General features: G+C 41.7%; 1 protein-coding gene across 4 annotated transcripts in view; it reads left to right on the top strand.

Moving 5' to 3' along the window:
* Positions 1-1,183: 1,183 nt before the first annotated feature.
* pbx1a (pre-B-cell leukemia homeobox 1a) overlaps positions 1,184-12,874 on the top strand; it is a 46,908-nt gene continuing 35,217 nt past the window's right edge. For 2 of the 4 annotated variants that reach the window (XM_068737958.1, XM_068737960.1), the window contains exons 1-2: positions 1,184-1,956; positions 2,705-2,778. In XM_068737958.1, the coding sequence (XP_068594059.1) occupies positions 1,769-1,956; positions 2,705-2,778 (262 nt within the window). In that variant the 5' untranslated portion in view covers positions 1,184-1,768. The remainder of the gene's footprint in view (positions 1,957-2,704; positions 2,779-12,874) is intronic. The other 2 variants (XM_068737959.1, XM_068737961.1) reach the window with 1 other exon arrangement.

Genomic DNA, 12,874 nt, shown 5'->3' with positions numbered 1-12,874 from the left:
CAACAACATATATTACATGTTTGATTCAAATTGCAATTCATATACAGCTCTGGTTTAGGGCTGCATGCAACTAAGAATTATTTTCATCTTTGATTAATCTGCTGCCTGTTTTTTTCTGATTATTTGATTAATCTTGTCATCTATAAAATATGAAAAAATTTCCCAAAGCCCTAGTAGACGTCTTCAAATTGTTTGACCGACCAACAGTAAAAAATGTGTCAAAGAATAATCTTTCAAATATTTACAAATATTACACATCAGCTGGACCTGGTGAATTATTGGTATATTTGCTTTGCACTCCAATAACATTGTCAGACTCACAATTGGTAGTTTAAATTTAGAAAAGGGTCAAATTGATGCAGCAGAACCAGAGATTTAAGCTATTTTATGTATTTCTTATTGGTGTTTTTATTCTTTTCACATTCTTCTACCTTTTTAAAAACCTGGCATCTTCATAACCCACAATGCAACTCATCCGCTAACAGTTTGGCTGGAGATTTGGGTGTGTAAAGCTCGCAGCGGAGAGTGTAGCCTTAAGTCTCTACCCTCAAGCAGAGATGAGGAGCGGGCTACAGAGTCTAAGCTTAAAATTTAGACCCAACCAACGATGACTCAAGTGACATCACTCGAGGCAATTTGTCAGATTTGGCACAGCTCCCTCTGGAGCCCCAAAAGACTTTATACATTTCGTATAGTCGTCCTCCCCCAAGATGTGTAAACAGACTTTAATGAATACAATTTGGCAGAGTTCCCCTTTAATCAATTATAAACAATAGTTGTGCCAGGATGTTTAAATACAGGTTAGACTTTGGCATCAGTACATTCGCTATAACAACGGTTGTGGTCCCGTGGCACAACAAAAGGCTTGTAAAAGTGCTTCCCCCAAACTAATAAATTCATCTTGATTTATTATTCCTTTGACTGATTACAAGGATGTAAATATTCAGCCGGAAAATATATAGTCAGGGTTGACAGAGTGTCTTCCACAAGCACCGCCATGCTGTCCTGTTGGGTCAGAGCTTCACTGCCACTCACAATTATTTATTAGGCTACATATTCACTCTCTATCCATCACTGTATAGCCACCCGGTCCGGTCACATCTCTTTATGTTTATTACAGTGTCCCACCTTCCCGAGGAGGATGATTGACGTTTTCGGAGAGGACCGAGGTGGGACTTGCGCGCTCCTTCTTCTCCAATCGTGGCTCGAGGGGCGGAGGCTTTCCATCCATACTCTGATTATGAGTCAGTTACCAGACATAAGCGGAACAATAACAGTTGGTGTTTACTTTGTATCCGAAACCTTCAAAGGCAAGTTGAGTCCTTAGCGCGTCAAGCTCGCGAGGAGGCTACATCGGAGGTTTCACATAAGAGGAGCTCGACGCGCTCCACTTTTAATCAGATTAGGAGCCTTTAATGTTCAATCCTGCTTTTTTTCTCTCTCCTTCCCTACAGTAGCGGTGCAGGAGTGGCTAAAGCCAAAAGCAGCGATTCAGATCAGATTTCACCTAAACCAGCTGGGAGAGACACCAAGAGAGAGAGAGAGAGAGAGAGAGAGAGAGAGAGAGAGAGAGAGAGCGAGAGAGGGTTTGTCAGTCTCCCTCCTCCCAAATCCAGAAAAGCTTACCAAGGAAAAAGGAGGAGTGTCGGGGCTGACAGAGACGCAGAGGAATTTCCGAGGATATTTTTCTTCCCCCCCCCCCCCCCCCCCCCAACCTCTTGATTTAAAAATTTAAAAGTTGGAGGCGAGGCAGCAGGGACCGTGGTCAATGATGGACGAGCAGCCTCGGTTGATGCACTCCCACGGGGTAGGCATGGCCGGACACCCCGGCCTGGCGCAGCATATGCAGGATGGCACGGCGGGGACGGACGGAGAGGGAAGAAAGCAGGACATCGGAGACATATTACAGCAAATAATGACCATCACAGACCAAAGCTTAGACGAAGCACAGGCGAGGTGAGGCTTTACAAAAAACAAAACAAAAAAGCACTTGTAGTATAATAAGAGAGCGGTAATATTAGCCAATGTTGTTGGGGATGGAGGGGGAAGATTGCATTGTGGTGTGCGCCTCTAAATGAAAGCAATTACGCCCAACGAAGTGCCTGCGAGGAAAGCGAATAAAAAAGACCATAAAAAAACTTGTTAGGATTCGTATTTAATTATTTGAAACAACTTTTGGGTTAATCTTTTTTTTAATGAAAACTATTAATTATCGCACGGTTATTGAGGATTAGGATGATTTGTTCAGATATTTTTTAACTGAAGCAGGTTCTCAGACACTTTTACCTTGTTACAAAGGAGTTTACCTTGTTAATCCTATGATAACATGTTGCAGATCCTTTCCTGTACTTTTGATCAATAATTATACAAATTATAATGCAAAATGCATTTGGGGCATGTTACAGGTGCAATGTTACTGAGTGTTGTTGCATATTATATTATTATTGTTTTTAAGTCTAATTGTGTATTTATGTCACAGAAATAATTAAATTCACAGACTATGGATTCAGTCGAAATATTCATATTTTTACTCACTTTGGTTTTTATAAATTAGCCTGCTTGAGAAACAGAAGGAGAATCTGAGAAATAATCGTCAAGGTGATATTTTGGTGATTTAAGAATGCCTCGCTCTTTTTTTGGCTTTGTTACTATTTCCACTTGTTTGAATATTGATCTGGAAAGGGATGTCCTGTCCTCTTTTTAGGAAACATGCACTGAACTGCCACAGAATGAAACCTGCTCTCTTCAACGTCTTGTGTGAAATAAAAGAGAAAACAGGTAAGTCTTTTTTTTTTCTTTATTGTTTCTTTTGTTTGCTGGATTTGTGCTTGCACTCACAGATGCTATTGAGAATATTGTCCGTTTTGTGGACTAATGGTGTGTTGTAGCGTCACCTCTTTTCTTTATTTTGCAAAATAAAAATAGAGATTATGATCATCCTGACATTCCTCTCTAAAGCCACTGTAAATTTATTGGGCATAAATATTTTTCTTCTGATTTGTGATACGTTTTCCCTGTCAAACATCACACGCCATGCACTGGCCTCAGATGAGGGGCTGTCATTGGACTGGAGTGTTTTCATGCCGACATTTGGTCCTTTCTGGGGCTGGGCTTTCTCACCCCACCACGTCTGTTTTCCTTGGCCTGAGTTTGATGGTGTTTGCTAAGTGAGCTGTTTTTAAATGCAGAGGCAGGTCAGAGGGATTTTTCTGTTTATGTTTGCAACAAGAGTCAAAGTCATGAAAAGGAATGTGTGAATTATTACTCACTTAAGAGCAGATTAAAAGAAGTGCAGCTCATGTGATGAAAGCCTGTGGGTATTCTCTGAGGGATGGGGCCGAGCGACTCCTGAGAGGCGGCTTTTCAAGGGAGGAAATAAAACAAAACATCCAATACAACCTTATCGGTGAGCACAACGTTGAAGCTGTCTTTGAGGTTATTGAGATAGCCTTGTCGCTTCGTCTGGTCGGTTGCACTCAACAGCCATGACAGTTAAAAATAAACACAGGGTCAGTATGGAGGCAGTGCCATTTTCCTTAATTTTACATGAACTCTTATTGGCAGACATTTCATTCTTATGAGTCAGAGTTTGGCACAGGTTTTTTCAAAACAACCCCCCCCCCAAAAAAAAAAAAAAAAAAAAAAAAACTAGAAGGAAGCATCAGACACTTTGGGATTTTCATCAGATTTAAAGGTTAAAGTCCTCTCTGTGAGGAGGAAGCTACAGTAGGTTGGGGCCCTGTTTCTAAATTGCAAGGCTTGGAGAAGGGAGAGAGTAATGCCTGAGCTCTTTGTAAACTGTCTGGCGTCTCCCTGGGTTCAACCAGAGTTCGTTTCCAAAAAGAAGAACAAAGTGACTTGGACCTTTTCCTGGCTTTTCCCCCTGCCTCTCCTCTCTTCCCACCGTTCTTGGCAACCCGGAATTTCACAGAGCCTGTGACGAGAGAGAGAGAGAGAGAGAGAGAGAGAGAGAGAGAGAGAGAGCGAGAGAGGCTCCCCCTCAGCCTGCAAATTAGGACCAAGTTTGGATGTGAACATATTTCAACATAGTTTATATTCTCTGTCTTTTTTCTCTTTTGAATCAGCTTTTGTTTGTTTTCTTTAAAGTCCCAAGAGTATTTGAAAAACATGCTCCGAACCACAAATCAGCAAGCCCTAAATAACTACGTTGCTTTGATGAAGACAGAAACGCATTTAAAAGTTAAGAATAACCCAAACAATTTATGAGAGAATCGAGCCTTAATGGCTGCCTCGCTGTGTCCTCCCCGTCTGCGTTTGAAGAGCTGAGCTGCGGCTCATCTTCGCCCATAGGAGGTTTGTGCAGACGAAACTGAAAAATCCTTTCACTGCAGTGACAGAGAAAATGACTCAAACCTTCACCATGGCATTTACAGCCAAATGTGCTGAGTGCAGTGTATGCGAGCAGGGTACAGCCTGTAATTTGTCAGGTTTTTTTCATATTCTTTACAAAGAGTCAGCTTCTCCACGCTTTTTTTTTTTTTTTTACATTGTTGCAAGAGTGTCTTTGAGAACAAGTGCGAGCAGGAGACGAGTGCAGCGATTCGGGTTTTTAGAGGCCGGCCCTTCCCCTCGACCTTTTACTGAAGAGTGGAGACATTTCTTTTGGATCATATATCATTTGTCGCATGTAGTTATTCGCTTGCGTTACGTGTACCTCTTCGTGGTGCAGCGGTGGCGTGTGAGTGTTGACAGCAGCAATATGGGGACATTGCAGCAACGAGGTGTCCATTGGCGAGCAGCTGACAAACAAGGCGGGGAGTGCATGCCAATAGCAGACAGAGCAGGCCTTAACTGATGACCCCACCCCGCCCCGCTCCCTGTATATGTGTGCCGGGGTCGGGCCTGTGTCACGGCAGGAGAGTATTTAGCAAGCTTAAACAAGCTCAGGTTCGCATGCTGGCTTATGAAAAAAACCAACGGCGGAGGTTTTGTGTTACCACTTACAGACGTTCCTTTTGGCCCGCCAGTGTTGTATTTCATGTTTGCCCTGACTACCGGGGCCCCTCGACACAAAAAAAATATATTATCATTGTTTCTACAGTTTCTGAGAAGCACTTACAATTTGTTTTCCTGTGCTTGCTTCACATCCTGTGAAGAGAGTTGGAGAGTGTCTTTGTTTGTGTGGAACCATTACGGCGAGGGAAGCTGGCACGTATGGTTGACTAAGTAAAAGAAGCCAGACACCAAGTCAGTGTTTCTGGGTGTCAGGTTTCAGGCCTACCCTCTCTCTCTCTCTCTCTCTCTCTCTCTCTCTCTCTCTCTCTCTCTCTCTCTCTCCCCCTCTTTCTCTCTCTCTGTCTCTCTCTCTCTCTCTGTCTCTCTCTCTGTCTCTCTATCTGCGGACCTGGGACTGTTTCGTCAGGCCACTCCGTGTCAGCAGCCTCACATTACCCCTATGCAGGCACGGGTCAGATGGTGAGCTCTTGCATGACTAATGTGATCAGACGGATAATGCATTACACCGGTTGAACTTATCGGAGCCGTAGACCTGCTGAATCAGTAGCTCTCGTTAACTGCAGTGCCCCCCCCCCCCTTTCCTAAAGCTCTCCCTGCTAATTAGATATGTATACACATTTGAGTTATTCACAGTATGTGTTTGGTCTAGTCACTTTCAAGTTTTCATCATCAGCACAAAGCAAAAGTTTTTCTTTTTGATAACTATCCTTAAAGTGCTGTGTTGTTAGTTGGGTTTCAACTAACAATTACTTTCATTATTGATTACTTTCTTGATTAAATGAGTAATCTTTTTGTCCATAATCTTGAAAAAAAAGAGGCTAAAGTGACATCTTCAATTTTCTTGTTTTGTCCGACAGGCATCCCAAAACCCAAAGATAATCAATTTACAACAAGAAAAAGCAACAAATCCTCACAACAATGGAAACAATGAATTATTAATCAATTAAGTTGCAGATTAATATTCTGATAATTAACGTATCCATTAATCAACTGATCGTTTAAGTTCCAGTAGGTAGGCTTGAAATAAATGTAAAGGTGCGTGGTGGTAAAATGTCAAATGGCTATTTATGGTATTTCCTATAACATTACCGTTAAGCGTTGATGGAGGTACTAGTTGAGCTCCCATGAAGCAGTGGATAGACTGGTCACTATGGCTCCCAGTGCTGCTGTTTTTCAGTATTTAATTGACATGGCTGTCCATGATGAGTTCAGGGGTTAGTGTTGCCGCTCTTTGTTACTCTCCTCTCATCTCCAGTGACAGATGGAGGCATTAGTTTCCAATGTGGCGCTGTCCTGAAACTAATGGCTATGTCCTTGGTTTCCCCGTGCTAGCTGGGAGACTGTATATCTGTCCCCGGCTTGGAAGTGCCGAAGCAGCAGTTTATCCCCCCCCCCCACCCCCTCCCCCCCACCCCATGTTTTAGTTTCCACGGAAATAAGACTGAACAGGACTCTGTCTGTTCTCTCTTAAATGGCTCCAAATAAATAACTTCAAAACGAGTGGCGAAGTTTTCCTGAGAAAATGTTGCTGGGCTTTGATTTGCGAGTTTATAGGAAACTATTCATCCACTTACCAGAGACATTCCTCTTAGTGAATAATAATAAACACGTTATATATTTTTGTAAGTAGTCTGAGTGTGCTGATTGTGAGTTTATCCTTGCTTTTTAAAGTGAGTTATGTCAAACAAAAATAGACTGAATTCCATTTTACCGACTGACATTTTCTCTGTATTTATATTTATATTCACCACATTATCAGTGCACTTCACGAGCTACAGCGTGTATTTTTTTTTGTTGCTGTTTCCTGTCCTCTGATTTAAACTCACTCGCAATTAGGACAGCTAATATGTTATGCAAATGTTGACTGGCTTAATTGAGACGTGTTAATCATGTTTTAAGAGGCTAATTACAGCCCTGTATATCTGAGGTAGGAGTTGTAATTAGCCATGATAACAGATCTGGCTGTAGAATGGTCATATTCTGTGTGTCAACGTATGGCAACGGAGCGTGTGTGTGCGTAGGTGTGTGTGTGTGTCTTTGTGTGTGTGTGTCTTTGTGTGTGTGTGTGTGTTTGTGAGAGCATAGCTAGGTCGCCAGGTGTGTTTGTTGTTGCCCTTTTTGGGGGGTGAAGTTGAAGCAGCTCTTTTCTGCCTCTCTCAGCCTTTTAAACAAATTAAAAATCAAAGTTTGAATTCCTGTGTGGTGTCTGTCTACATGCATGCAAGTTAGTGTGTGTTCATGTCCTTTTTAAATGTATCAGATAACAATTTTTCCCTCCACGTACATTTTTTCACATTTATGGAAACAGGTTTATCAGTTCACCTATTCAACAGAATATGAATGTTATTGCATCTCTATCTATAGTTTGTTTCCTGCACTTCTCAACCTGGTTATCAGATGCAGCAGTACTGGCCATTCTACAAACAGAGCTTTAATACAAGGCTGTGTTCTTAGTTTTCTGACAGAGATCATATTCAGATCCATTACACTAAGAATGCCTTCCCACTTATCGAATATAAAATTGCTTTAGAGAGGAAATTTGCTCTATGGCGGAGTGGAGTTTCTTTTTTATCAGATGTTTGTCTCTAGAGCAGCTTTTAGTGTCTACAAAACAGCTCTGGTGACATTATTGCAGTTGCAATTGCCTCAGCCATTGTTTTTCTTATTGGTGCTGTTTGGATATGATTGGATTTTCCACAGTCTGGTGGAATTGCCTCACGCAGTAGGACCGGTGGACGCGTATATCCTCATATTGTTGCCGTTGAAACACCTGCAGATCTTATTACTGATATGTTCATGGGGCTCCAACTGTGTACTCCAAAACCTCTGAATTACACAGTTTAGTTTTTCATATTTCATAGTATTAAAAGTATTTGGGTACATGCACACCATGTCACATTTTTTTTCCCCCTTCGGTTTGACTGAAGAGTCATTATCGTTTCTTATATCTAAAAATGTAACCCATACGTTAAAATGTTCTTAGTTGTTTTGATTGGGGTGGCAGTTGATAACCTTTAATTTGAGGTGTGGGGATCTCATTTCTCTGGCACCCTGCCACTACGATGTAAGTGCCGTGTTGGCAGCATGCTGGGATTGTATAAAAGCCCCCCCCCCCCCTTCCCTGACTTCGATGAACAGTCAAATGTAAAATGGCAAGCGCTCTACCCTGGCTGACTTAGTAAAAATGACATAAATTAATACATGCTGCTTAAACAGGACCAAGATTAATGGTTGCCTTTCGAAGTGGCTTAGATCCACTGTCAGTCGTTACTCGCTGCCCAGATGGAATCAACACCAATCAATGAGGCTACCCGACTCTCCCTGGATATCTGCTTAGGATGTTGAGTGGGGCGCACACACACACACACACACACACACACGTGCACATTTCTATACATCCCGTACACGACGCATTCCCATTCAGACAGATACTATATATCATGCAAAAACAAACAAACGCGTGAATTGCACCCCTGTTGATGCAGTGTTTCTGCTCCCCTGTTCGGCATTTCTTCATACGAACTCGTTGGCATATCCCGTATTACTTCCCATGCAGTGGGGTGTTCAATCAGGTGCCACAAAGTCAGATGGGGAAGAGCAGTGAGGCTGATGGCTCAGTAGTGATTGGATGTTTCAATTACTGATAGTAATGCCATGGTGTAGTGAGTCATGCAGTGCAGATAGCACCATTTATTTTAATCAGGACAGGGGAAAGATGGGTGTGGATGTGTCTCCCTCGTTTCAGAGTAGTTTCACATTTAGATGCAGGGGAGTGCTCTCTCTCTCTCTCTCTCTCTCTCTCTCTCTCTCTCTCTCTCTTTATTTCACACACACACACACACACACACACACACACACTCAGGTGGATTAAGAGTAGAGGAGAGGTTGCCGTGGGTAACGCATAGCGACAAGGTACTCTCTCGGTGAGCTATTCTAATTTATGTTAATAAACCTTGCTGTTGCCGTGAGAGACAAAGGGGCCACAGATGAGCCTTGGTAACCTCGGCACCTTGAGTGGAAGGAAAGGCGCAGACAAAGAACAATGCAGAGACACACACACACACACACACACACACACGCGCACACACACACTCACACTCAAAGAGAAAAAGAGAGAAGAGATATCGAAACTGTAGAGAAAGACACAAATACTGTGGCGGAAAGCAATGATAAATTTAGCCACATAAAGAGTTGTTTTTGTGGCTGCAAAATCAAACAGCCTCATGCTGGCAATCTTCAGTGTGGCATGTGGTATCTACTATTTCTGTGTGTGTGTGTCAGAGTGTGTGTGTTGGAGGGGCAGAAATAGGCAGGCGGGCAGTCTCCTGGGATTGTTGCTGATAATTCCGTGGGGCCCATAGAGACACGGGGTGCTGCAGTTTTGGATCACTTCCCATGGGCAGATGGGACACCACAGGTAGCATTTAGCACAGTGAGGGCCAGAGCACGAGTGTCAGCAGAGGTCAGCACTCGGCCTAGCTGCCCGGCACTGGAAAGACCGCTTTCAGAGACGCAGACGACCCTTAAATCTGACGTAGTGTCGGCCCTTTCAGGCAAGAAAGGGAACCCTCAGCATTCACGAAACAAAGAAAAGAAGCACAAAACTCACCATAATGTGGATCAAAACACTTCTTGTTTGCTTTGTCTGCAGTGATGCACTGTTAAAAAAAAAAATCAATTAGCGAGTGAAAACTGCCATTAGGGTGAGAAATCATTTTGCTTGTTTCCTTGAATCAGTTCACGTCATTACAACTTGCATCATGAAAATTCTCATTAAACTGAAATTGCTTCAGAAACGGTGCTGATTTTCTCAACCAACAGCTGCTTTGACTTGTTATTGTGGAAAATCTACTTTATGTATATATTAAAGGCCTCATTACTAGACTGTAATATTTTTCAGTGTGGTAACAAACCAAACCTTGACGTTTATGGTCTTATTTCAGATGTCGAACAAGGTAAAATATGCTAGCTGTTTTTCCCAGTTACAGCGATCAGGATTGATAATACAGTGGTTCCCTGTACTGTAGATATCCGTAACTCAATGCAAAGACTGAAAGCTGTGGGTTTCCTTCGTGCCTTCTGTCTGCCAGCTTGCCTTTGGCGGTGTTAGTTCTGGACAGTTAACTCCAACTGAAATTATGTTAATTGCTGTCATTTTCTTTTTTCTACTTGAGCATAATCAGCAAATTATATACTTCTGTTCATTTATTACCAAGCCACTTTTAACAGAGTTTTTACCCTTCAAAGATCAAAAGTCAGGAGGTAGTTTGCTCTCATGATGTGTGTGTGTGTGTGTGTGTGTGTGTGTGTGTGTGTGTGTGTGTGTGTGTGTGTGTGTGTGTGTATGTACATGTAGGTTTATGTGTGCCGATGTGTGTTATAAACTATTAGTCATTTTGTGTAATAGTTTCATTATACTAGCAACATTGTATCATAAAAAGTCTGGATGCACATTTAGTGTCAGTTACAACAAAAACGTGAAATGAGAAAGTACAACTATTGTAATTTGCGTATTAATATCATGAGTATCCATTTATAATTGCCTTGCAGACAACCTCTGCGAAGTTTACAATACTGATGTTTTGGTGCCTTTGTGTCAGAGAGGTTTCAGCTCTCTTTGTTTCAAGGCCATGTTTTGGTGTTTGCTGTCATTTGGAATGCTGTTTGAGTGTCAGATGTTTTAGGTGTTTACAAAATAAATTGAAACATCTTATATAAAGATGAATTAATATGCAAGAATCCTCCCCAAAGAATTGTCCAATTTTTCACATTGTTTATTTATTTCCTTTTTTGTCTCTGATTTTACGCTGTTTTGGTGAATCCAGTGTTGTTTGTGTAAATAAGCCACTTTGTATTTTCTATATGTCTTTGTGTGTGTGTGTGTGTGTGTGTGTGTGTGTGTGTGTGTGTGTGTATGTGTGTGTGTGTGTGTGTGTGTGTGTGTGTGTGTTAATAGACAGTAGCTCGCAGAGCAAGTGAGAGGTGTGACATGGAAATATCACACACACACATACACATAAGCATACATTGTGTGGTTGCCGCACCCTGAAGTCTGTTGAAGCACAATTTATCAATATTGTTTTTGCACAGGACTCACCATAGGAAGGCAATTGTTTTAGGCTAACAAGACAAGGCTAACTCATTTTACATGACAAGAAATTTAAAACAGCTATTTCTCCTTAGAAAAAGTAGGGGAAATTAAAATTGTGTATATATATATATATATATATATATATATATATATATATATATTTTTAATATTATATATATATATATATATATATATGTATTTACTATACTTATTATGATTATTATTATTACAATATTAATAACTTTATTTAGTTTTTGTATACATCAGGGGATACCCTGTTACAGTTTTGCTTTAGAATCTATATTTATTAAGACACCCTGCTATAGGTATTTGTAGTATAATCAGGAGATGCCCTGTATAGTTTTGAGCTTTTACATGAAAGGCACCTTTCACTGGAGCAGTGTCTGTGTCAGTACCTCGTTCAAGTTCACTTTGAGCCTTGCAGTTGACGGAGGCTTTTAGTGCTTCTTATCCATGCTTTTCACCATTTGTGAAAGATCTGAACCGACGACCCCGTGACTCCACACATGCCTCTCACGCCTCCGGGGCGATCAGCTCTTCCTTCTTCTTCTATTATATTTTATTTGGCTTGCCGGCACCACCTTGTAGCCTGTTTTTATTGGACATGTCCTTCAGCACCGTGTTTAGCTCTCTCCTCCCCTAAACACATAAAATTCCTTTATGTTCCTATTACTTGAGTTTATGAAGAGCGTCTTAAGCCCCCTCCCTGCCGATAAGATCATATTGATAGATTGATATTGGGAGAGCTGTAGTGTGATAAAGGCGCGGGGGTTAAGAGCTTCTTGGATAGTTTAACCTTGATAAAACAGTTGTTTCAGTGAGGCTGATTTTGCCCCATCCGTCTTCATCCGTCAGGGCCCCGCTGAAGTATGCAAATGAAGGCAGTAGAGGGAAGCGCCGTGTGCGGTTAAATGGGGCGTTGCGAATGTGCGGTGTACCGCGCCAACGGGGTGATACTACTTACTGTCCAAATTTAGTGTGTCTCTTCTGAAACATCCTCCCCCACTTTCTTCCTTTTTGTCTGCATTTCAAGAATATATATATATATATATATATATATATATATATATATATATATATATACAACCCTGAGAGGAACTGTGGCCCCTCGTAAAATGATTACAGCTGTGGCAGCAGCAAAGCAGTTTATGTCCGTACATGTGTTGCATTATTATAGATTTTAAATCTTTTTTTGAGCTGGAGTTTGGCGACTGCAGAGCAGTGTGTTATCCCTTTATCTGTGTCTTTGTGCGTGCAGTATCTGTATTTACATGTTGCGGCGGGTTTTTATTGCGGCCATATATTTTAGAATTTAGGCTGTTTATAGCGCTAATTAGCGAGTCTTGAGGTGTAAGGGTAATAATCTTTATGATAATAACTGTTTATGCCTTAACACTGCTCTCCATTCACAGTTTACGTTGCTCGGGCAGCTTCATTTGCCTGATTAGTTTTGTACCTACTCAGCAGCATTAAGGGGTGTTTTTTTTTGCGCGCGCTTGATTCTCCCATTTATCTCATGTGTCGGCATATTGATCGATTCCCCTGCTCACTCATTATTTTGTTCTGTTCTTCACAACTCATTTTCAGAAAGAGAGCCAGCACTGAGGCCAGAAACAGATACCGAGTCTCCTCTCTGCTGTCTGACTCGCCACCACACACATAAAGCTGTCAATCAGGAGCTTTCCTGCCTGCCCTTTGTTATGGAACGCCAGCTCTGTGGGTGGGTCCTCCGGGTGATAGATGGCTCAGAGAGCCTATCGGACTGCAGGAAGCATCCATCTCTGT

This window comes from Cebidichthys violaceus, unplaced genomic scaffold (assembly GCF_023349555.1).
Source record: "Cebidichthys violaceus isolate CVI_PGR_0920_01 unplaced genomic scaffold, fCebVio1.0.p SCAF_8, whole genome shotgun sequence".
NCBI classification, from domain to species: domain Eukaryota; kingdom Metazoa; phylum Chordata; class Actinopteri; order Perciformes; family Stichaeidae; genus Cebidichthys; species Cebidichthys violaceus.
The sequence above is the reverse complement of the archived record's forward strand: the minus strand, read 5'-3'. Positions and strand labels throughout refer to the sequence as shown.